General features: G+C 40.0%; 1 protein-coding gene across 1 annotated transcript; it reads right to left on the minus strand.

Moving 5' to 3' along the window:
* Nucleotides 1–1,078: 1,078 nt before the first annotated feature.
* col1a1b (collagen, type I, alpha 1b) lies at nt 1,079–24,648 on the minus strand. Its single transcript, XM_030773669.1, has 51 exons — nt 24,469–24,648; nt 22,817–23,014; nt 22,273–22,298; nt 22,059–22,091; nt 20,853–20,945; nt 19,809–19,874; nt 19,312–19,356; nt 18,825–18,878; nt 18,373–18,426; nt 18,186–18,239; nt 17,793–17,846; nt 17,635–17,688; nt 17,340–17,384; nt 17,077–17,130; nt 16,035–16,079; nt 15,677–15,730; nt 15,369–15,467; nt 15,055–15,099; nt 14,856–14,954; nt 14,580–14,633; nt 14,311–14,418; nt 13,982–14,035; nt 13,544–13,642; nt 13,386–13,439; nt 13,169–13,267; nt 12,833–12,886; nt 12,602–12,655; nt 12,428–12,481; nt 12,132–12,185; nt 10,672–10,716; nt 9,692–9,790; nt 9,284–9,391; nt 8,895–9,002; nt 8,491–8,544; nt 8,190–8,243; nt 7,417–7,524; nt 7,196–7,249; nt 6,924–6,977; nt 6,597–6,758; nt 6,034–6,141; nt 5,814–5,921; nt 5,201–5,254; nt 4,997–5,104; nt 4,662–4,715; nt 4,466–4,573; nt 4,160–4,213; nt 3,701–3,808; nt 3,219–3,495; nt 2,814–3,004; nt 2,410–2,652; nt 1,079–2,222 (listed from the first exon to the last, which is right to left on the minus strand). The coding sequence occupies exons 1-51, from the start codon at nt 24,548–24,550 to the stop codon at nt 2,076–2,078; spliced, it is 4,344 nt and encodes a 1,447-aa protein (XP_030629529.1). The 5' UTR covers nt 24,551–24,648; the 3' UTR covers nt 1,079–2,075.
* Between the last annotated feature and the right edge of the window lie 1,593 nt (nt 24,649–26,241).

Genomic DNA, 26,241 nt, shown 5'->3' on the forward strand with positions numbered 1-26,241 from the left:
ATTTATTAAAAAAAATTAAATCAGTTACAGAATATTAAAAGAACTGGAATGGTGTAAGGCTAATCAATACATTTGACTTGAATGACAACATTGTCTCTTGTCCAAAAATAGTTATTTTAGTTTTTTTTTTTTATGGTTATGTATGTAGTACACCCATAGAGGCTGTACTTCATATTCACCAAGTAAGAGTATAAAGGAGTATTGCAAGACTCACATTTCTTTGAAGTGAAATCCAGGTGAACTTTTTTCTATTATTGCTCCCACCTACCGATTTGATTTCATCCCCTTCATTTGGCAACGTTCAAGTGTACACACTGCAGTTAAACACAGTTCCACTTGGTGTCTCCCTTGATGCGAAAGCTTGTGTTACACTTTATATTTCAGACCTTTCCACCATCTTAAGTTAGCCCTTTGTCTGGAAAATAATACTGATCCACTTCCCCTCAAAGTTCAGTGGAACGCTACAGCAAATCAGGAGTTTTGCATGTGAGTATACAAGATGTAGTTTAAGAGATGTAACCTGCAGGTACTATCTCAGGATCTGTCTACCCCCAAACCATTAAAAAATGACTGGGTAATTGGACTCCTCAACTCCATTTTACTTACTAATGTGTTATGCTGTAGATGTATGTAAGCTTTTGCATTCTCTCTATGACAAAGCCCTTTAAATATTCATTAAATGCATCATATGAATTTAAATATTACTGTGTATCACATGATCTAAAAATGAAATAGAAATTATTTCAGTGAAAGCAATGATATCTGTTTAATTTAAGTTTAGGGAAAGATCATAAGGCAACAGAGTCAAGATAACATATTCAACATTCAGTCGACCACTTAACATGCTTTATTTCAGCATCCAAAATAATTAAAAACATCTTGAAGTTCTATACATGTACAAAATAAGTACAGATCTTTGTGCTGGAACCAGGAAAATTGTGTCCGTTTTTTCTCTTTTATATTTTTTGCTGCCTCTTTTCATTTTTATTAGAAATCTTTCACTAAAAATAAATCAAACAAATAAACAACAAAAAAACAAAACCAAAACAAAACAAAACGAAATGAAACAGGGGGAAATGAAAGGAGGATGTGCATTGTAAGGAAAAGAACAAACAAAAAAGAATGAGGTGGGGGCAGGAGGGGTCAAATTTTGTCAAGAAACTTCAATCAAACCTGGGCTGGCAAATTAGAGAAAGTGATGATGAATACACTTACTTAAGCTACATCAGACATGACTGAGTGGATTACATCTACAGTAAGCATCCTGTTCAGTCTATTTCAACCTACACTTAACTAAGAACACAGATGTATCACATTGACAGCATGACATTTTGTTGACATTTAGCACCAAACAGGCACAAGTGACAGTAATCAATGGGTGAGAAGGGTGACTCTCACACACTCCCTCTAGAGGAAATAGCACCTTTCTGTTACTTGTGTTTTAGTTATTTAATCTTACGGAGTATAAAAACCTGACCTAGTGTCACCCCCCTTTAGGTAACATGGATTTCTTCTCTCTGAGGTAGCCTTAACGATTTCAAAATGAAACTGAACCCTTGACCTTGTATCACATCTAGTTTTAAAAAAGGCAAAAAGTTTGCTTTTTCCCCCTTGTGGTCAGAAGAATCAGGCAACTGAATGTCATTTTTTCAAATTTATTTAACACCAGAGTATGGTACATAGCATTTGGTTGTTTTTCATTGTCCTTCCGCAGTGGTAATAAAAGTCACCGGTATTTCATTACGTTTGGGGTTCTTTTCTCTTTTGGCTCCGGGGAAATCTTATACTTTACAAGTATATATTATTTTCTTGTGGTCAGCTGATGCAAAGGTTTCTTGCTAAGTGTCCATGATGTCGATGCTGGTTGACATAGTGGTCCTCGAAAAATTCAAAAAGCAGAATGTTTCTCAAGATAAAAAACACTCAAGCACCGTCTTCAGGGATGTAGGTTTAAGCACGTGCATCAATTGCAGCCAAATGAGAGTTTTGTTTTTTGTTTTAATGCACAGAAAAAGATTTGGAGATGACTGCTAGAAAAAAAAACAACAACATTTTTCATGTCCATGTTTCTCTTTTTACAAGAAGCAGACTGGGCCAACTTCTATGCCGAATTCCTGATCAGGAGCACCAACGTCCATAGGAGCAATGTCAATAATGGGCAGACGAGATGTTTTCGTTGTCTTGTACTCAATGACTGTCTTGCCCAATGCACCAGTGTGTGACTGTGGGAGGAGGGAGGATAGAGGGGGGAAATGATTAGGTCACACAGCAATTCATTTGCGGGTACAACTTTGAGAATGACATGGTTAAGACGAAAAGAAATCTCGTGATGTAAGAGAGGTATGTATGATAAGAAATGAAATGAGGTGAGTCAAAAGTGACATGAGACAAGACTGGTGAGAAACTGACCGTGCAGCCATCTTCGCTGACGCTGTATGTGAAGCGACTGTTGCCCTCGGCTCTGATCTCGATATCGTTGGAGCCCTGCAGGAGCAGAGCCTTCTTCAGGTTGCCTGTGGCCTGGTCCATGTAGGCAATGCTGTTCTTGCAGTGGTAGGTGATGTTCTGAGATGCCTCATTGGACATGAGACGCATGAAGGTCAGCTGGATGTTCACATCCTCTGGATCAGCACCATCAGTGCCATACTGGAACTGGAGAAAGAGAACAAGACAGATTTTAATATTTCACAGCCGATTCTTGTCAGTAATCCTTGTCAGTAAAACACAACGATATGTATATAATGTAGAGCATTATGAGATTTGCATTCAGATACCATAAATGTTTCAGTTTGTTTAGATCTCCTCTATCTTACCTGGAAGCCCTCAGGCATAGACTCGCCGAACCAGATGTGCTTCTTCTCCTTGATGTTCTTGCTGACGTACCAGTTCTTCAGAGGAATGCTAGACCTAGATGGGTACACACAAGTCTCACCGGTCTCCATGTTACAGTGGACCTTGATGGCATCCAAAGGAGATCCCTGGTTGGGGTCAACCCAGTATGAGCCTTTACAGAGAGAGAGAATGAGAAAAGAGAGAGAGAGGGAATGACAAATGGATAGAGTGAATGATGGTGTTGGGCTCTTAAAACCAAGCCAACTACATAACCAGGCTTTATGTCTGCCAAGAACTTTTCCAAGGTCAAACATGTTTATTGCCTTGTAGATGTCACTGTCAAGTAAATGGCAATATTTTTATATTCACTCTACTACTAAACTCACCACTCTTCCATTCAGGGTTGCACATCCTAATGTCACGGCACATGCGGGCAGGGTTCTTCTTGGTTCCCTGGGGACTGCGGAAATTCTCAATCTTCTGGCTAAGGCTCTTCAGGGTGGTGTCCACCTCCATATCACGGTCACGCATCATGTTGGGATCATCAGCTCTGTAGCCACGGATAGGATCGTGGGCCTTCTCAGGCTGAGGAATAGGGAAAAATGGCTCGCCAGGGCCAGCAGGTCCAGGAGGACCTGGGGGTCCAGGAAGACCAGGAGCACCCTAAAAAGAAGAGAAAGGCGAAAAGAGATGCAGTCAATGAGGACAGTATTCGGCCACCATTACTGTCTACTCTTTTGCGATCTGTGTTCAGAACATTCTGTGTAAAAATGAGAATAAATCTCATAAGGTGGCAAACACAATAAAAATAAAGGAAATGTGGGGAAAAAAGTTTCGAAGCCGTGCTGGGGGATCTTATGAAACTTACAGCAGGGCCCATCTCTCCAGCACGACCACGGGGTCCAGGGGGTCCAACGGGTCCAGGCAAACCGTTCATGCCATCCTTTCCAGGAGAGCCAGAAGAACCAGAAGGGCCCTACATGAAAGCAGAGAAAGAAAAGTTGAAAAAACAGGACCATTCATCATTCATAATCACCCTGCTGTCCTAGTAAAAGTTACAGCTTATCTTGTTGGAGGATCAATGATGGAGATCAAAAGCACTGCACCTTTTTCATTAACAATGATTCCAATATTACATGCTGAAAGAATAACATGGCCTACAAAGGGCAAGTATTTATAAAGTAACTTACTTTATTTTGATTTCCTTGAGTAATTATTTTAAGGTTACTGGCATTGTCATGAAACATGAAATAAGGTTTAGTGAAATCCATGGTAAATCCTTTATTTCTTCGGCGGATCCCTTATCAGGGTCAGGATCATTACTTACGCGAGGTCCAGCAGGGCCGGAAGGACCAGCAGGTCCATGGTCTCCTGGAGGACCCTATAAACAGAAAAAAAGACTAATAAGTCAAAGCACAGAAAACGATTGCCTAAAATACAACCACTGGACACAGGATTCACAAAAAAAGTAGCTTTTGTACATGTTCATTCCATTATTGGCAATTTGGAAGTGTGCCCACATCACAAATATTTCAATTTCCACTTTTAAATACATCACAGCCATTCCTCATCAGAGCAAAGAGGATGTGCTGATGTTAATTATTCTTCTGAATGTTATAAATTGAGCACTTACAGGAGGTCCAGGCAAACCAGCCATGCCAGAGAAGCCACGGTGTCCCTTCATGCCTCTGTCTCCAGTCTCTCCAGCTTCACCCTTGTCTCCACGGGCACCGGCAGGACCCTAAAAAGAGATGAGCACAAGTGTCTTCAGTAATGCCTAAACAATATTCCATCATTTAAATAATCAAAACATTCTGAAAAATTCTTACAACTGCACCACGGGCGCCAGCAGGTCCAGATGCGCCAGCGGGACCAGCAGGACCCTAGAAAAATTGAGAATGGAGTGGAAGGGTGTGAGTGAAAGTCTCAATCGATTAGTCAGAATTCGGCGATAAATAAAATTGCCTCAAAAGAAAAAAAAACTCCAAAAATTCTAAATGAAGTTCTACATACGGCCATGACAAAGTGCGCTTTAATTCTGTGTTGTGTAATTGACTAGGCTTCAAAGTCCAACACAGAGCATACTACACAATGAGTATGCTCTAAAGCAACCTGATAAAATGAGTTCATTTCAAAGCCTAAGAACAAGTGACTGTTTACTTACAGCCTCTCCACGATCACCAGTTTTGCCAGATGGGCCCATAGGGCCAGGGGCACCAGGAGCACCAGGAGCACCAGGTTGACCAGCGTTTCCAGACTCACCACGGTCACCCTACAGGGTGTAGGAGAAAGGGATGAAAAGGTTATGGTATCTCACTCACCACTTATATTTGAAATTACACCATAAAATATATGTGAAGGAGCTTACCTTGGGACCTGGGGGACCATCACGACCAGGAGCACCATCATGACCAGGGTTACCCTGTATAGAAAAAGAAGATAAAAAATGAAAAAGTTAAAAAAGAGTATTTCTAAGTTTTTACAACATGGTTAAAATGCTGTAAAATTCATACTATAATGATAAATTCTAGATTTGAATTTTTTTAACATCATGTAAATTATGCCTCCCAATTTGACAGAATCCACTGCTATATTTTCTAGGCCAACCTGGTGCAGTGAAACCAAGCACAGTGTTCCTTTGATTAGTCTGATTGCTTTCTCAATTTGAAAGTGATATCATGTAATGATAGAACATTTTTTGGAGGAGAGCACTTTTTGCAATAGTTTTTACTTGTAAAGTTCTTCCCAAAGATACACGCTGACATAAATTACACAGTGTGCATATTAAAAGTACATTGATTTTCCAGTCTGTGCTTTGATAGGCCATAAATTACACAGTATTGGTAAGGCTCTTTAAATGATGACATATCAGATAATATGCTCAGTTTACCAAATGTTGGGCTGTGTTTTGTGTTGTTGAGGAAACCATATGTTAATCACATTTATGTTTGTAAACATTTTGTAGAACCACACTGACTCACCTCACGACCAGCCTCACCAGGTGCTCCACTCAGTCCAGGGGGGCCAGCAGGACCAGGGGGTCCGGTAGCACCAGCAGGTCCGGGAGGTCCCTGCTTGCCAGGCTCTCCCTGTGGACATATGAGAGCAATGTTGGATGCATAAAAGCAATATTGACCCAAAGAAACTTTATCATGAGAAAGAAATATGTTGCCTATGTAGTGATGACAAAAGATCACTCACAGATGGGCCAGGGAGACCACTGAGACCTCTTTCTCCTCTTGATCCTGGACGACCCACAATACCGCTGCCTCCTGTAAAACCTTGAGGTCCAGGAGGACCAGCAGGACCCTAGAGAAGAGAACCAGGACCGAGAGTAAGCTATTTCTAAGATTAACTTCTTACAAACTACTTTAACCAAAATATTACAATTTAATAAAATAATACCAAAAATTACTTAATCGATAATACCGTTTTTTATGCTTTGAAATGAAATGAACTGTTGTGCTAAAAGTGTTGATTTATGATGATAAATGTTGGATGGGAATAGTATTAACAGTATTTCATAAGTGTTTTGCACATAAGGTATAAAGTATGGTCACTGTCAAATGATCTAAGCAGAAGGAAGCAGACATAAATGCAGCATTGACTGCGGCAGGGGATTCAGCAGGTACAAAAACATGAGTTTAGCTGGAAACAATATACTGCATAGTATATTGTTGTGCACTGCACACCGCACTGAGTGAATGAGTTTTTTCTTGCGGAAAGGTGGCTATGAGAGTAAGGTTTTCTCCATGATTACTCACAGCGGGACCATCAGAACCAGAAGAGCCCTTCTCTCCAGAGGGTCCTGGAGGTCCAGCAGCACCAGCCTCACCAGGTCGACCAGCAGGACCCTTCTCACCACGAGCACCTCTTGGTCCATCTTTGCCAGCAGGGCCAGGAGGTCCAGGAGGGCCAGAAGCACCCTGAGAAAGAGAGAGAGAGAGAGAGAGGTGTGGTAAATGAAATGTTTTCATGGTCAAACACGTGTTCTGTTTATGTTGCCCAGGCCCAAAGGGCTGCTGGGTGGCCAGAGAAAAGAGAGAAGATGTATGATAGAGATAGATGCTGAGAGTGATTATGACACTTACAGCTGGGCCAGGAGGTCCAACTCTGCCGGCAGCACCAGGAAAACCAGTGGCACCCTATCCAAAAAAAAGGGGGGGGCAAAACTTTCCTGTAGCAAAATTCCACATTTCATTGCATATGATTTTTGACAATTAAGATAGCATGACAAGGGAAGTTATGAAAAATTGTACTGTTTAGCACAAGTAATGGTTATTGTGATTGTCAATTTACTGGTATCTTTCCCAGGTTTTGTTACAATGATATAATTTTGTAAACAGATGAAAAAGGTTCTTACAGGAAGTCCAGGACCACCACGTGCTCCTTTGGGTCCAGTAGCACCAGAAGGACCCTGAGTAAGGAGAAAAAAAGTTATTTTTATAGATCTATCTATCTATCTACCTATCTATGAAAATGTAAACTGAGAATGAACTGGCAAGTGACTGAGCCAAGCTAATGAGCACATTTTGAGCGCTCTTTAAATGTGTGGTCACCAGGGCAGCTTGATTAAAGTTGTACCTGAGGTCCAGCAGCACCAGCAGGTCCAGTAGGTCCAGGAGGACCAGCATCACCCTTGGGTCCACTGTCACCACTCTCTCCCTTAGCACCAGGCTGACCATTGGCACCCTATATTGTAAAAAGCATGAGAAATAACGATATTACAAACTACACTTCATTCTCAACACAAAGTGATACAGACTGAATAATCATCCTAACAACTTGGGTTAGAGGAGGGAAAAGACAATAGGGAAAATTCCCCTTAGTACAAACAAAAGTCAAAACCCATACACATCCCATATCTCTTAAATGTGCTATGTTTCATGACATGACAAGAAATTATGGTACTTATAGTACATTGTGTTTGCATTAACCAAAAATATACTCAAAAGCATGTTTCACAGTTCAATAAACATAATCATGTACTGCAGTTAAGCATTCATTAGACTGAAGACTAAAAAAGATAAAACATGTTGACAGTTGGTTTCCTTTACTTAGAAGTTATATTCATAATTCAAAAGTTAAACAGTGGAGCTTTGTATAAGAATCTACTGGCTAATTATTCATAGTGACATCAGTTCACCTTTGTCAAAGTTTCAAAATGTCATTTGAAATATGTGTACACATCGTACTTCAGAGAATAAAGCTAACTTTTTCAGGCAGGTCACTGTGTTGGGGGGGGGGACACTGTTAAAAGTTACTCTTTTAAGGATCTAACTGGAAGAGTAAGATGAACTTTGCAGAAAAACAGTCAATAACTGGTAATGCTCTGAGAGGTAGGATGTCACACTTACAGGTGGTCCAGCAAAACCAGCAGGTCCAGGGGCACCAACTTCACCACGCTCACCCTAGGAATTTTTGAAAAATAACAATAGATTACACATATCATGTATATACTGCTAACACCCTCCCTGAGTTCCCCTGGCAGTTAACTCTTTTTTGTGTTGCAGGTTTTATGTCGAGTTGCAATGCAGGGATGAACATCATTGTTTAAGTGCTTTAAGCTGTGTTGCTGGTGAGTTGAGCTGTTCTTTTCCATTGCTGATTTGATTTTTGTGTGTGAGTGTTTCTCCGAATTCATGCTGAGTTACTCACAGGGGCACCACGAGGTCCAGTGATTCCAGCAGGTCCAACGGCGCCAGGCTCACCCTGTACGACAGGAAGAGCAGGTAAATAACACAGTCTGGCAACTTGAAACTATATATAATATAAAATATTAATTCTGCAGTTATATGCAGTATAAAATATCTGAGGCATTGGATAGAAGCCACTGACAGTGGTAATACACAATCAACATTTTAAGACACAGCGTAAGACAAACTCCATGCGCCTCGTGTGCTATACTGGACACAGCTAAATAACCACACTAAAAATGAAAGGCCAATATAAGCTGACGAAGGTCATAGAGTTAAAATGGTCACCTATGGTATGTAAGTACATGTGACATAATGTGGATCTATTACTTTTGCATCATTGTAACAAAGCCACTATTTTCCCACCTTTTCACCAGGAGCACCAGAAGGGCCAGGAGGTCCAATGGGACCAGTCAAACCACGGAGACCGTCTTTGCCAGGGGCACCATCAGGGCCTTTGGCACCAGGTTCACCCTGTAGGTAGCATATCACACCAGTGAATACAGAAAATAACATTATTCACATCACCATTACGTATAATCAGGAGTATTGCTTACAATAGTCTGTTTCTTATAGAACACAACAGCTTACAACAATTTGTTTTTTCAGCCTTCAAAAATATTTAAGTGGTAATATTTGTGAACTGGGTTGATCGACTGATCAGTTAATTAATTGAAGGAATCTATGACTGAATTATCAGTTGATTTAGTTATTAATCTTCAGTGAGTATGAGCTGTATTGTCATGTGCACTCACTCTGTCTCCTCTAGCACCAGGCATACCAGAAGCTCCACGCTCACCAGGCATACCCTGCATACCAGCGGCACCAACTCCACCAGGGGCTCCAGCAGCACCTGGCTCACCCTACACACACACACAACCACGAGAGAACAGGAGAGAATGTGGAGAGAGAGAAAGAGAGAGAGAGAGAGAGAGAGAGAGAGAGAGAGAGGTACAGAGAGATAGAGAAATAGAGAAGGTTAGAGACAAAAGGTCAAGGAGGAGAGAAACAGGTGGACAATTAGATTTATTTTTCCTGTTGCTACACAGATGAAATGATTATAAATCAATGCTCTGGCCATCAGGCCAGGGAGGTCCCTTATTTCAGCAATGCAATCATTTCTGTTGCATCGTTATGATGTCATGTGTCTCAGCCTGTTTTACCTTAGGACCATCGTTACCGGCGGAACCGGGAGCACCACGAGGGCCAGCAGGTCCAGCCAGGCCAGGAGCACCACGCTCACCTGGGAAGCCTCTATCACCCTGGAGCAGGGAGGAAGAAAGAGAGAGAGAGAGAGAGAGAGAGTGAAGAGAATGGCCATCTGTTAGTGCTGACACGTGCAGGTTACACTGTAAATGCTTAGAGGAGTTACAATGTGAAGTATTTATTTGCTGTCATTCATATATACAGAATTTATTTCTGTGTCTTTTTTTTCTTTTTTATAAGAGCAACACGAATATTTATAGAACTTTGCAGTAAGCTTAAGTAAAGACTTCAATGAAATGTACATTTAAGGGCACAATTAAAAAAATGTACATAAACAGTATATTACACCAAGCTTCATTAGAGAGGGCTTTGGAATACAGGTATTTGGCTATGGAAGGTAGTTCGTTGAGGAAGAAGTCGTGGTATTAAGAATAACAGGCACAGGTAGGGATATGGGTAATCAGATAGGGCTAAAAGTCTGCGAGGTTTGTGTCAAGTTTTAAAAGGCAGTGTGCTCAGCTGTTAGAGATGGTCATTTTGGCTTCTCTGTGTGCCATAAAAGTTCAGGTAGAATACACCTGATCAGAAGGGTTATGGTTCCATGGCGTACAGTGTTTGGTCAGAGAGATTAAAGTGTTGGAACCAATGGTTTAGTCGGGGATGAGGTGTATGATGTAAAGGATGGGATATTTAAGAAGATGCTTCAGTTAAAGGAGGTGATGAAAGAGGGAGACTAACCAGAAAGCTTAAGTGGTAGATCAAAGATGGTAACAGGTTTTAGTCTAGAGAATCAAGGTGTTTGATTGACAGAGTTTAGCTAGAGGTATTAAGGAGTTTGGGGTGACAGGTTAGTTAGAGGTCTTGCAGTAAATAAAGTAATGGGTCCTAGTTTATGATCTTTGAGAACTGGGTTTCAAGGAATTTCAGGAGTACTTACTCTGGCTCCAGAGGGTCCAGGAGGACCAACCTCTCCAGGCACACCCTGTTTTATAAAAAAAATGAGAGAAATATTAGCGTTGCAGAGAGCAGAGATCGACAAGAATGCTTTGGATTAAAAGGAAAGCTTTTACAAAATCTTAAAACCCTACCAAATTTAAGGACTAAGTCTGGACAGTTTGATAATATAACTATAACTTGTGTCTAGTTCTGTTAGTAATACAGTTTTGATAAAATTACACATTGCCACCACCTTTGAGTGTGTGTGTATATGTATGTCTGTGTACATGTACAGGCACCTGCTACAATTAAAAAAAAAACATTTGCAAATGAGAGGTGCTTTGCATTTACAAAGCAGGTGTTTCCACCTAGGAGAGCAACCAGTTAAGCATCTAATGTCCTAATATTAAGTGCATAAAGATTCACTAGTTTGAATTAGTGCACAAGGCTAAATATTTATGATACTGGTTCAAAAAAAGTTTATGTCAATCGAAAAGGGTACTTCTGTATCCGTAAAGTCCAAAATACAGAGAGTCTACACCAGAGCCTAAGTACAACATACTGAGCAGATGATCAGCTTTAGTTTAATTTATTCAGCTTTTCTGAGGGAATTTGATTACATTGTTCTATTTCATGTAAAGGCTGCAGCAATTCATTGATAAAAAATAGTGTGTTAATTGATTGAGTGTTGACTGATTTTTTTTACTATCTGCTAAGAAACTATCTGCTAAATTATAATATATGAGGTTCCAAACAAGATGTTATCATGGTAAAAATGTGAAGGGCCCATTATAATGTAGCCAACATTGTTTTTCTCTCCCATAACAGGTTTATTTGGGTTTAGCAAACAGTGTCAAAAAATAGTAGAATTAAAATTGAACTGTTTGTTCTACATTAAATCATGATGTATTCTATTGTAATATTGTGTTGCAATAAAACTGGGTTAAATTTTATCATATTGAATTGTTAGCTGCATAAAATGTGTCCTCCATGTATTGAATGCTAGAAAACTTCCAGAGATGTATATTGTATCCATCTCAGACAGAGATCCACCCCTAATAAATATGCTGATTAGGCCCCGTTGCCCCTATCGCTACTACAGTGAGACACAGAGATCTTAGTGAAAGAGAACCGATTGTTGGGGCATGTTTGACAGGAATTTTTTGTAATGAAGATTTGCTGATATTTTGTTAGGATCAATAGCTTAGATAAGATAGGCATGGAAATCTCAGGGAAAAGCATCATTAGCTAAGGTCAACTCTGGGCAAAAGCACATACATGGGATGTACTATCAAGACTCTGTGTGTACATGTTTCCTATAGTTTGACAACTACCGGTATGTGTGTGTGTGTATATATATAGATATAGATATAGATACATAGATATATGTATATATATTTTGGGGTTTTTTTGTAGTCTTTATGTGTATTTGGGAAAGGCTAAGGGCGACATGATGCTCACCTGCTCACCAGGCTTGCCAGCCTCACCAGTAGCTCCCTGAGCTCCAGGCAGACCCTGTAATACAGATAAACACGAATGATTAAAACGAGGATTGTTTAAGAAAGAGACCTAAGCGATATGAGCAGTGTATCAGACAAACAACAATGTCTTTTGTTGTTGTTTGTGTGTGCATGTGTATGTGTGTGCGTGTGTGTGTGTGTGTGTGTGCGTGTGTGCGTGTGTGTGTTCTTGTTTTGTCTTTTTTTGTATTGGAGTGAATATAAGACAGTGAGCAGTGTGTGCAGGCATGTATTTACCTGGAATCCAGGTGGGCCAGCAGGTCCCTGCTCTCCTTTCTCTCCAGCAGGTCCCTATAAGAAGACAAACATTTAGAGACTCAAAACTTAACCATATTCTGTTTGTAAAAAGTAAAAGGTAGAGATTCTGTATTTCTAATCAAGAGAGATAAGGATAGAAATAGGAGTACGTACAGCGGGGCCAGGAGCACCAGGAGCACCAACATCACCATCTTTGCCAGGGGCACCCTGTATAGACATAACAACAACTTACATGAGTAAAAATAATATCAATACCCACCTGAAAAATGCAATGAATTTCCATTATTCTTTCTTTACCAAGACAGAATTGTAGAGCTGAATTATAAGACATAATGTTATAATACAGAGTCTTTGTAAATGAAACCATGAGTAAAAAGTGCTTACGAGGGCACCGGGAGGTCCAGCAACTCCTCTCTCACCAGGCTTACCAGCCTCACCCTGTGAAAAGCAGAGAGAGAGAGAGAGAGAGAGAGAGAGAGAGAGAGCGAAAGAAAGAGAGAGAGAGAGAGAGAGAGAGAGAGAGAGAGAGAGAGAGAGAGAGAGAGAGAGAGAGAGCGAAAGAAAGAGAGAGAGAGAGAGAGAGAGAGAGAGAGAGAGAGAGAGAGAGAGAGAGAGAACGTTAAGTGGTATACTCAAACCCTAAGTGTACAATATCAGGTGTTAAGAATATTAATGTTTGCAATTTTCTATGTATGTTAGGATAAATATTTGGCGACGTACATCAGCTCCTTTGGGTCCAGGGAATCCCATCACGCCAGGAGCACCACGAGATCCAGCAGGGCCAGGTGGTCCAGGGCGGCCATCTTGTCCAGAGATACCCTTTCATTCAAAAGGGAGGAAGCCAACATATACTGCAAATCAACTCTTTCAAAATGATATCAGTATTTTAAAGATGATACTGTATTATTGTCCAGTGATACTTTTCTATGTCACTTACAGCAGGTCCAACTTTGCCATCAGGTCCAGGGCTTCCAGGGCTACCAGTCACACCCTATAGCATTGAGAGAGACAAGAGAGCTTTAAACTTTAACCATAATATACATACAAAGAAAGTGAGTCTGTGTGTGTGTGTGAGTATGTATGTGTGTACGTTACCTTAGATCCAGGCAGTCCAGGCTCTCCTGGGCGACCAGCCTCACCAGTGGCTCCCTGAGCTCCAGCAGGTCCATTGGCACCACGCTCACCTGGGGCACCCTATGTCGACAGAGAGGAAAGGGAACGAAATTTAGATTCCTGTCCTTCACAGGACCATGGACAGCTCCCCTTGGCAAGGCCTGTATATTTGCACATCTGCTGAACAATCCAATTAAAAAATAGCTACTGTACTTCAGTTAGCCTTTCAAAATAGATGGATAAATAGACAAATGCCTGAATAAAGCTAGAAAGAACTACAGGATTAACAGCGTTAAAGTGAAGGATTAACAATGGGTGCTGTTTATCACTTTCCTCTGCTGTGGACTCAAAACCATACTGAATTTTAATGCTCAAGTGAAACATTAACTGATAAGCTATTAAATTGATGAGTAAACTCACACCAGGGCCAGGAGCTCCATCAGCACCAGGGAAACCGCGGGCACCAGGGGCACCCTGTAGGGAGAGAAAGGGGGTGTGTTTGGGTGAAAGAGAGACACACTCAGCTATTTCTGCATAACAGCAAGTGTAATCACACTCTTCTTTACACATGCACAGGTTTTATGAAATTAATTCTGTGCATAAATTCCATAAGTAAGTACATCACCTTTCTTAGCAATTTACTAGAAAGGGAATAATTGAAGGATTTGCCGACCCGTTGTTAACCAAAATGCAATAGAAACTGTGTAAAACAAAAGGAGGAGGACTGTGTAAAGGAGGTGAACACATACACGAGCTCCAGGAGGTCCAACAGGTCCAGCACCACCGGGCTCACCACGGGCTCCTCTCTTGCCTTCCTCACCGGAAGGGCCAGGAGGACCCTGGGCTCCAGCTGGGCCCTGCATAAGAGAAAAAGATGAAAGAGGGATGAGAATATCTGATAGAAAATATGAAAATAAACTTCAGTAGCATATAATTTAAGACATTTAGCTATGAGGGGGTAATTGCATACAGCAGGTTTCATCTCTAAGTGTAATGTTTAAAATGTAAGTGTACTCACAGGCTCTCCCTTGGCACCAGGCTCTCCTTTGGGTCCTTGGGCACCGACATCGCCCTTTGTTTATAAAAAAACAACAACAAAAAAACAAAACAAAAAAACAAAACTGAATTGGGCACAAATTCAGGTCCTGCATGTTGTCAGGCACACAAATGATTAAATAGAGAAGAAACAGTGATTAAATTGCACTGTAGTGTTAGGGTCTTTGATGATTCTGGTGACATGAAGTCCAGTCGGACATTAGAAGTGTACTGTTTATAGGAGTGCCAGTTTACTTACATTGTTACCCTTGGGACCAGGAGCACCACCAGGTCCTGGGGGTCCAGCGGGTCCGCGAGAACCAGGGAAACCAGGAGCACCAGCAATACCAGCGGCACCCTAGACAAGATTAAAAAATATTATAACAGAGAAGAAGGAAACAGAACAGTAAAACTGAGTTGGGCAAACCATTACTGGGTCAAACTGGAAGCATACTTACAGGAGAACCCTTGGCACCTGGGGAACCATCAGATCCGGGGGCACCCTGTTGAACACAAGAGACAAACACAGGTGAGTTCAATGTTCAATATTTCAAAGGATCAAAGTACAAATATTTTGACAATGTTCCACTGGATCCATGACCCTTCCAAAACAGGCTTAAAATGGGTGTAGGCCTAATTTCAGTTCCTGATCAATACTTTCTTCTGAGGTAGATATACACAGTACAATGAACAGAGGTAAGGTCCAGTTCAGCAAATAATCTTGGCTGACTTTAGAGTTTGAAGTGTAAACACTGGGCAAGAGGCTACTTACAGCAGGTCCGGCAGGTCCAGCAGGGCCGGGGTTACCAGGCTCACCACGGGCTCCCTGGGGTCCCTCTGAGCCACGGCCTCCAGAAGCACCAGTCTCTCCCTGTGAAAACAGAACAAACCAGTTACGGCCTTTGAGGAGATGTTCTGGTTGGGACTAGCATATGAACCTCTGGTTGAAAATTACTGTTGAGAGCATTATGTGTTTGAAGAGGAAGGCAGATGTGTTTTACATGACTACATACATGTGTTTGTGAGTGTGTGTGTGTGTCTGTGAGAGAGAGAGAGAGACAGAGGGAGAGAGTGACTTACCTTAGCTCCAGCACCACCAGGGAATCCAGGAGGACCAGCAGGGCCAGTGGGTCCCTAAATTAGAGCAAGAAAGAAAAAGAGAAAATTAATGTAAAACTCTCTACCATGTCTTGATATCTAAAAAAAGGTAAAAAGAGAACAGGAGGTTCAGTGCCACATTGCAGCATTTAAAAACTATATCCAAAACTTCCGTTATCATTTATATGGAAGACTATGTTATTCCTTCACCACTGAATCCTACAAATAGGAAATGTGGCATATAGTATATATGTAAAAAACTATCAGAATTTGAAAGCTGTGATTAGTGTTGAGACATCTGTTTAAGTGCCGTTGGGTTTGTTCTCTCATGGATACTTACAGGTGGTCCAGCAGGGCCAGAGGTACCATCGTTACCACGAGCACCCTGTGAAAAAAAGAAATCAAAATTATTATTATTATTATTATTATTATTAACATCATTTTTCTAAGCTATCACTGAAGGTCTGAGATTACTTATATATCTTACTAATGACAGGAAACTAGTCATTGTGCTTCAGCTGGTCTGGATTCTCTGCTCTGTGTTAGATGACTGATATGTACTTTGTCTGAGGAGACTACTTAATATTATATTTTAGTTTTAGTTTAAGTTAGTTTTACAAATTCTGTGTATAATTGTAATGTGGTCTAATAAGTTTGAATAATTGGCTCTGTTCTTGAAGTCTTAAGTTTTCCATGTCATGTATGTAGAAGAGAAACAGAGTACCCTGAGAGCAATTTTTAACCATTTCACAATTTTTTTGGTTCCTCCAAGTACCAGAAAAAGTGTTGGAATAGGAAGAATAATTTGGTTATTTTCAATAAAAATGAACTATAAGTTTGTAATTTACTGCAAACACGACCTGTTTTTTTAATCAGCCATTTTTTTGGCTTTTCATCATAGCAGGAAAAAAATATCATTGCAGTGCTTTTAGGACTTACAAAAATTGGACAACAAACTGCACTTCATTGTTGTTTTTGTTTAAATAAGGGCCTTAACAGGACTTCTTGTGCCTTGGAGGAGATGACTACTGTCTACATTCTGAATGAATGCTATTTGAGTGACTACAGGTATTCAGTCACAACGTATTACACTAGCTATGCTCTCGATATAATCCTTAAACATGCAATTGCTTACAACTTTACTGAGTCCCTCTACAGTGTATTGACTTGCACTATGATTCTTACGTGCACTTACGTTTGTGAGTAATGGAGTCTCAGTCTTAGGGCTGTTATTATAATATTCACGGATGCTGTTTATAGACACTATATACTGTTTATGTTATTGACTGTAGAATGGGTATAAGAATGGCTGATGTATTTAATCTGGCTTTGAAAATGTTATTTTTACGGTGACAAATGTGAAGATATGTGAAAATACTTACAGCAGGTCCAGAGGGACCAGGGCGACCTCTCTCACCAGGCAGACCACGAGGGCCCTGAGAGACAGAAATAGAGAGAGAGAGAGAGAGAGAGAGAGAGAGGGAAAGAGCGAGAGAGGTTACTTTTCATTTCATGACACGTTATACCACATTCCTGATTTATTACATATGGCCTGATCTCATCTGCAGAACTGGTTAAGCAAAAAGTGATACTAAACGTCTCACAGGAGGCTTGACTTCATTAGATAAGCAGAGTGGAGACTCACCATAGCACCAGCAACACCGTTATCACCAGGAATACCAGGCTCACCCTAGAAAGACACAAGTCAACAGATTCAGAATTCTTGAAAAATCAGACAAATCAGCCAGACAAAGTAACAACTGACACTTAAGTTTAAGGGTGCAACAAGGATACAAAAGATACATACGATCTACGCATGTTTAAATAGGCAAACAAAAGATACATCCCGAAAGTACAGAGACTCACGATACACGAGTACTAAAATGTATTAATTGAAAGAGGTGTAAAACCTACAAGTCATACAAGTAAACTGCGCTTACCTTAGGTCCAGCTGGGCCAGAGTCTCCCTTAGCACCATCTAGACCAGGGAAACCCTGATGGGGGACATCAAAAAGGTCACGCAAAGGGTCAGTGCGGAAATTATATTTTGACCTCCTGGATGCTGAGCCTTTTTAGGTCACCATGTGTCTATACTCACTCTGTGTCCCTTGATGCCAGGCAGTCCAGGGGTTCCGGGAAATCCACGAGCACCCTGTGGATGAGAGATTAAAAATAATAAGTCAATAAATTAATAAATATTATGATATGAAGATTTAGGAAACATCAGACAGATAAAATTGTATAGTTATGACATGTAGATGCTATATTTAGATTTCTTTGACTGGATATATTTTTTGTGGTGGCTGTGATTGCAGACAGGTAAGTTGAGAAGGTCTATTTGTATATGGATATGGAAACTGGTATATTGCATACTAGATTAAATGGGCAAATATATGTGTGTTAGGAACAAGTGTATGTATGTACAGCATCCTGGGGAGGGTATGGATGAAGGTTTGTAGTCAGGTGTGAGAAGTGGGCAACTAAAACTCACCTGAGGGCCAGCAGCACCACGCTCACCAGGGCGACCAGATTTACCAGCCTCACCCTGAAAGAGGAGAGAAGAAAGAATGAAGTGAGAAAGATTTTAGCTAATTTGTATGTAGGACAAGGTCAGTGATGGATGGAGGATATATAATCAATGTAGGTGGACAGCAAAACACAATAAGAACAATACTCACATCATCTCCGTTCTTTCCAGGGGGGCCAGGGGGGCCACGGGAACCCATGGGACCCTGCATATGACCAAAGCAGAATTATATTTGTGTTTAAGAATGCTCAAACTGGTATGCATATAAACCTGAGGTAATATCTGTATTTTATTTGTAAAAGTCAGTTGATGTTGGCAGGAACAGTACTGTATACTGCTACAAAATTAATTCTAATGTAGGTGTCAGATTTGCTGATGATGCATTTGTGCTGTTTCAGATTTAGGTCATGCTCTGTTTTTCCATTTTTCTGTTCATAGCCTTGGTCACTCTTAAACTGCTTAACCAAAACTTCTGATAGAACATGACTAATGTCAGAGGCTAAAGGAAACCTGTTCAGCTAGATATGGGCAAGTGTCAATTCGTGACTCAGGGGGAAAGACAATCTGTTTGGATGCATGAAGCCATGTGACAATGATACTTACAGAAGGACCGGGCTCACCAGGCTCGCCTGGGGGGCCAGTGAATCCTTGAGGGCCCTAAAGAAGGACAGGGAAAAAAAAGACAGAGGTAAGCCATGGCAAGACATCTGTCATGGATTTGGGTGTATTATTGACCATAAAATATCTTAAATTTTAATTAAGAAATGCAGGGCAATGTGTACAGTATGAATGTGAATGTATGTAACTCTAAAAAAATACAAGCCGTTGTAATGAATTAGTTTCACAAATTGTAGGTGTTCAGATATTTATATTGGGAAGTATGAAATTCCAAACTATAAACAATGAAAATAGAAATCACACTCTACTGCAGTATAGGTAGAGCTACTGTTCAGAGAACAGTGCATATAGCTTGCTAATACAATCATGATGAGTAGTCTTGCGAATGTCAAACTTTATACTCAGGGATAGAGTTTGAACAAAAATGTTTTGCGCTAATGATCTGAAAACCTCTGGGAATTGATGTACTTACTGAGGAGCCTGAAGGTCCAGGGGGGCCACGAGGTCCCTGAGGACCCTATAACATGAAGAAAAAGTGAGACACTATGAGAACCTAATAGTGAGTAAAGTGAGTAAAACTGCACTGACACATACCTGTCTCAGTCAGTTCTCCTCTGTGTGAGTGTGGAATAAATAAAGTCTACACAGATAACTTCTGGTTTTATTACTATAACTATATCTATAACTATAACTATCCATAACTATTTCTGTAAACTTTAAAACTGAATGAGCTATTTCTAAGTACACATTTTTCCCTGAGAAAATTTGATTTTCATCAAATAAATGAGATCATAATAATAGAATCTAGGCTAGAAATTAACTGTAGAATTTAATACATGCCAAGAATGACTCAAAATGTCAGTAAGTAAAGATTTATGAACATGAAGCTGGTATCTTATTTTTCAGTGACTAAAATGATCGTATAATAGGCATGAACAAGCCTAGAAATGACAAGAGAGGTTTCTGTACCGGTGGTCCTGGAAGGCTTATTCCACTTGATTTCTCACTGCCATAGGACATTTGTGGTGAAAAGTTCTGCAGGAAGCAAAAATATAATATTTATGTGTACACCAGGGTAAAAGAATATCTGTTTTGCAGTTGCCTTACATGCAAGCTGACAGCATTATATGCAATAACATTCATTGACACTTCATTGACATAAAAATTGGTGTCTGCAGACAATATTGTGCCAGTTCTGTGTAACAAACATAGCATTTTCCCTTATGACTGACTAATTTGTTGCTTATTTAAAATACTCTCCTGTAGGTCCCAAATGACAAGTTTCATAGGTGACATGTAAACGTCTCTTTAGTTCACTGGGTGTCACTACTTTGTTTCTGTCTAGACTGACCAGCTCTCTGAGTTCTTGAGAACTAACCACAGGGGCTTTAAGTGCTGTCCACAGAACTGGTGCTGAAGAAAAACAAAGAATGCATTCATTCGCTGGAACTTTTCTACCTGCATGCCTACAATTCACTCTCGCCAAAATTATACTACTCTCTTTTTACACATCAGTACAATTTAGCTATTTCTTAAATATAGACACAAGGTCTCTTTGGACAGAATATTATAAAGGTAGTTATGCTAATAGCTCTTATTTATGTTATTAAGATTAGCAGATGAGTTGTTTCAGGTGTATTAGGTGTAGGTTAGATTAAAGAATTTTTGACTATTGGGTCTCCAGGACTTAATGTATGTCAGTTGGACATGGAATGATGTACTTGTGCAATCTAAATGAAAATTCACAAAAACTAAGGATAAAATAAGATTTATAGAATATCAAATAGAACAGATGGGAGGGAATTCAGAAAGTTGTATACTTTTAAAGATTTGACCCAAACCAAAGGTCAAGCTACTCCATGACCACATGGGCTATAGCCCCTCCTACCATTAGCCTCCTCACCTAAAATTGCTTTTGTGCTGGTTTAACCTTTTTCTGACCAGTTGACATCTGACAAATGGAGGTTTTGACCTTAACTGTAAAAATGAAAATGAAAAAAAGGAGTTACTTACGCCACCAAGGCCTGGAGGTCCAGGGGGTCCAGGAGGCCCGGGAAGGCCGGGCTGCCCAGGAATGCCATCATTTCCAGGAGGTCCAGGAAGACCCTATGAAAAATACAAGAACTACATCAGACATTCTCACTAACAGACACTTGCAGCAGAGTATACTCCTCCTTACACAACATTTGAACGCTGGAATAAACCTCCTGTATTATACTTGTCCCTGAAAACTTCACATTCAATTACTGAAATGTATCAATTGTGAATTCTCATGTATAGCCAGCTAGACATATACATCTAAAGACCAACATCACTTTGTTACATCATCACAATGTGACGACAAAATTACAATATGAAAACATCTTATGTTTTTGTGGCTGAACAACAGTGCTGTATGCTAATTTCTGACAATTGTCAAAATCCTAGAATAGTACTGTATTTGAAAAAATGCTTACTTTAATATGCTATATCTATGTCTCTAAATGAAAAAACAAAACAAAGAAAAACAAACAAACAAAAAAGAAAAAAAACCTGAGTTTTGAAACAAAGCAAGAAACATCTTTATATTCGTTAATTTGATATACTTTCCCCTAATATTCAGTTCCAAACACCAAAACATTTTAAGATGTCAACTGAACTGAAGACTGTTCCAATTTAAGATTTATCAAAAGACATAGGGTATTTATATACTCCAATATGTATATGCAGCTGGGCTGCAATGATTATCACATTATTATCACTGACTAGCCATGGACTGATTGCCTTTCAGAGGTCAAAGGTCACATGGGTGAACTGAGGTCAACATTGCAAATGAGACCACTTGCCTCAGAAATTTTACGAGATGCATATACTATCTCATGTGGAGAAGAATTCATTAGAAGAGCATGTACTTCTACATCTTTGCATTTATCATCCAATTCAAGCAGCATCTAAACAAGTCTTAAGATAACTCTAAATCTCAGCCACAGTCAAGATCATAATGCTTTATCATAGTAGTTTGTTATTTAAGATTAGAATATCAGAGCATCAGCCAGTTAAAAAGCCCCACGCCTACAAAGTATGCTCACCGACATAGTGGTGGCCTCTAATGGAGCTTTATATGCACCATTACATGCACTTCCAAAGCACTGTCACATATGTACAACCAAACTAGGTCAACTGATCACATAAGCAAATAAAGACATTATATGATGTAACATGGAAAATGCAGCAACTCACCCTGTCGCCTTTAGGTCCAGGCAGAATGGGAGGCTTAAAGAGGAAAAATCAGACGATTTGATTATTGAGCATGTGGGCACAGATTAAGCATTTCTGTGACTTATTTCTGTTGTATGGTTTCACTTTAGAGTATAATTCTGTATTTCTAAATAAACAATGATATATGAAAGTTAGCTTTGATCCTACTGCATTTAGATTTGTTTTCATTACTAACCTCTGGTCCAGTAGTTGGCTCTGGATCTATAAAATCAATTTTGAAAATTAGATTGTATAAGAACTAAAATCATAAAACAAATTTATTTATGACTGAATTTTAACAGCAACATAAGCAAAGTTAAAAATCTGTAGTTAACCTGACAATGAAATAAATGCTTCATTAACACATATTACATAAAACAGATTCCAAATGTGGTAAAATGTCGTAGATTTTGAGATGTATGAGTTTGACTGGACTGGACTGGATAGTAGATGAGCCAAAGGCAAGGTTAATATTGGCCCAAAACCCAGAACCGAATCTTAGTCCAAAATAAGTTCAGGTGTGGTCAGGGCAAAACAACATCCAAGTTGATCCTCTGGCGTTCAAAGCCCCTCCGAAAGGGTTAGCTCTCTGATATGAAAGCGTGGACCCTTTGCCTATTTATCCTTTCAGTTTTCTCAGTCTAGGTAGGTAAAGTTATTGGCAACTGGTGAGCGATAATTAGCTAATATGACCGCAGAGCGCGAGGGGCTGAGGTTGAAGCTGGGATAGTAGGCTATACCATAAATGTCGTCAGGGCAGATAGGGCAGCATTCGCCGTCGGGAATCTCTGGATTGGCGCAGTCGGACGTATCCTCGCAAATCACCTCGTCGCACATAACGGTTCCGCTGTCGCAAACGCAAATTTGGCATGGCTCCGGTTTCCATACATCCTTGTCGTTATACAGCTGGCCGTCCAAAGTACAGCTACCGAATGTGCCTAGAGAGAAACAAACATAACAAAAATAAGGACAAAACAAACAAGAAAACAACAACTGGTCTCTTCTGAGAAGTTAATGCAACGTGTCTAAAAACTATGATAGTGACCTAACAATGAGCATCTTATTTTACTGTAAAAATAAAGCTGTCAATAATGAAAACAACATACTTTCTGGAAACACGCTCTTCATTTTGGTAACTAAGCATGACACCCATTTAAGAAAAGTAGGTCTACTAGACCGACCGACATCAACGGCAGTCCAAGATTTCACTAATTTGTTTATAATTAGTGTACTACATGCCATCCAAGACTGCAAGTGACAGGTCGCTGCATCATCGGATCGATACTATTGCGAACTCAGAGGAACGTGACAGGCAACAGAAAATGTAATTAACCGTTTTCAGCAAAACTGTCCATCGTTTCAAAGATTCTAGCTCAGAAATGTTTCAGAAATGAAACGATGGACAGTTTTGCTGAAAACGGTTAATTACATTTTCTGTTGCCTGTCTGTTGTGAACAACTAATTAAAATACACGAAGAAATAAGGCGTTGAATATTGGTGCTTCTGCCTTTACAGCATGGGAAAGTACCCCCTAGTGAGTAAAGACCCTTGCAGTTTCCAACTTCACCACAGATTGGCGCTATAGTACTTTAAAATGACACCTGCTGCTCCCACCTCCCCCAACCGAATCTGCCACTTATCAGTAAGTGATGTCTACCCTGTCTTTGTTCACATTTGGGAAACTCTTTAAAATTTCTCCGCGCTTTTCCGCTCTGTTTTACACAGTTTTATATTTTATTGTTGGTTTCTAGAAAAAACTTGGATAAACTTGAGAGTTTAGAGTTCGACAATGACTGTGCGTTTAACCTGAGTTTTAAATTCTTTTTCGCCCAAAAAACCTTGCATTACTTCCAGTCATCAACGACACTTAAGATGACGTGGTGTTAATTTGTACATGTTTATCCCATTTCTTTCGATGACATTTAGGTCTGCCTCCAATGACTCTAGAGTTTAAATATTGCACCAACGATTTTTTTTCTTGATGAGGAGAGCAGACGCCAGTCGCCCCCTAACTTTCATCTCTGTCCAGCTCCTCACAAAGCACGTCCAAGGTTTTGCAGCTGCGAGAATTTCCTTTGCTTGAGGACATCAAATAGCGCACGAGCTGAAGACGCACTGAACATGTAACGGCACGCATCAGCTTAACTCTCAGCCTCTCACAGAAAATGGATTAAAATCCACCCAGCAGGAGAGCATTTAAACATTTGAATTAGACATATCAATTTTTGCCTGTTTCCGTCTTCTTTTCTTCTCCTTGTGAAGAAATTTCCGTATGTCACTTGTGATTTAAAACAAGATTTGCACCAGCACGAGACAAAAATCAAAATCAGATTCTCTAATATGACTCCCATTTCCTTTTGCGAAATAAAGGACGAATAAAAGTTATACTCACTATCATCTTCCTCTTGTCCTCTCACCACAAGAACTGCTGCTGCGAGCAACAGCCCTAACCGAATATCCACAAAGCTGAACATGTCTAAATATTAGACATGTAGACTCTTTGAGGCAAGGGGAATCCTGTTTTTTTCCTCAGACACCAATCATATAGGTAGGGTCCGGCCAGTGTAACTCCAATCCAGACCCTAGCAGAAACTCCCTACTGCCTAAACAAACGATTGACCCTGGTTTTTATATGCCAAAGTTTTAGGGAGGCGCTGAGCGCACCATATAACTTCTACATGTTCGAATCAGATGAGTCCCTCCTTCGCTAAGACAAGGGGCCGCCTTAAAAACATGTCGATAAGTCTACATTCTCATTACAACGTGGACATTTTGAACATGTACCAGTGCAGCTGAGGCTGTCGTTTTTTTCATAAAAACTGGAATATCAAGACAGGACACTTCCAAAGGACTTTCGTGAAACGCTGCAGATAGGTTGTCTGTGCGTGACATGTGCGTAATAATTTTAGAATTTGAGTGTTCTCACCAGCAAAACTAAAGCATACATGATTAACAACACTAATAACTTTTACTAATAGTTTCTGGGGAGGGATGGACGTTGTTTTGAGCGTAACATGACTTAGAATTCAGGAAAATTATGTAGCTTGCCTTTTAAAAATCCCTTTTATGATGAGGTCGTTACAACTAATATGTATTCATAGTGTCTCCTTTGCATCTTGAGACAGAGTGACGCATGTATAACATTTGCAAGAAGACGGTCGTTTAGTATACCACTTACCGTTGTGCATTCATCAAAGAAATGGTTCGGTGCAGGTGACTGAAGAATATATCTCAGTAGAACTTGATCCAATAAGGCGTACCGAACCGACCAGCTCTTTGGCTCTGAACTTTACAGGAATTGGTGTGAAATTTAACGATGCTGTATGGACAAGGACCAATAATAAATGTTCACAGATGGTCAGGATACAATAATATTTTATTGCAAATTGTAAGGATTCCGTTGCTGTCATTTTCAGCGTCCATATGATTTGTATTCATATGCATATTACACATGGATAGGATTATATCATGTCCATAGACACACATATCATTTTAAGTACTAGAATATGTAAATAGATTTAATAATGGCTCTTTATTACAAAAATCATTTGTATACTTCACAAGGAATAGATTTCACATAAGTAATGTCTGATAACATTCTCAGAGCCCCTAATGCAAATACGGCAGATGGGGATGGGCAGATTTACATTATAACTATCATACTAATAATCATCAACAACACACATACCTGTGTATCCCAACAGTATTCACCTATGACCCCATACCAAATACTTAAGATGTTCTGCATGGTTACAACTGCAGATGTAATGTGACGTTCATATCAGGAACGTCAATAAAGTTTTTAATTCACCTTTTATGCAAATTGCCAAACTGTTCAGTATCATCTCTTCCATAAGTATTATGTTAAGGAAGGAGACAGTGAGAGAGAAAGAGAGGAAGAGACAGAGAAAGAGAAAGATTTGGCAGTATTTCAAAGGACTCTCACTGCACTGTGGACACGTTGCAACTTCATAAGCCACGGCCCTATCTGACCTTCTCTCCTTCATTGTTCCGCCCCTTTCTTTTTTTGTACCGTTTACGTTCATGATCACTTGTTCAGGAGCTGGCTTTAATTCACTCGTAATCAGGGAAGATGAGAGTGTTACAGTACTGACTATTCTTCTGAAAATCGATATTTTAACACAAACCAAAGGGTGGATGGTGT

Source organism: Chanos chanos, chromosome 5 (genome assembly GCF_902362185.1).
Source record: "Chanos chanos chromosome 5, fChaCha1.1, whole genome shotgun sequence".
Taxonomy (NCBI): domain Eukaryota; kingdom Metazoa; phylum Chordata; class Actinopteri; order Gonorynchiformes; family Chanidae; genus Chanos; species Chanos chanos.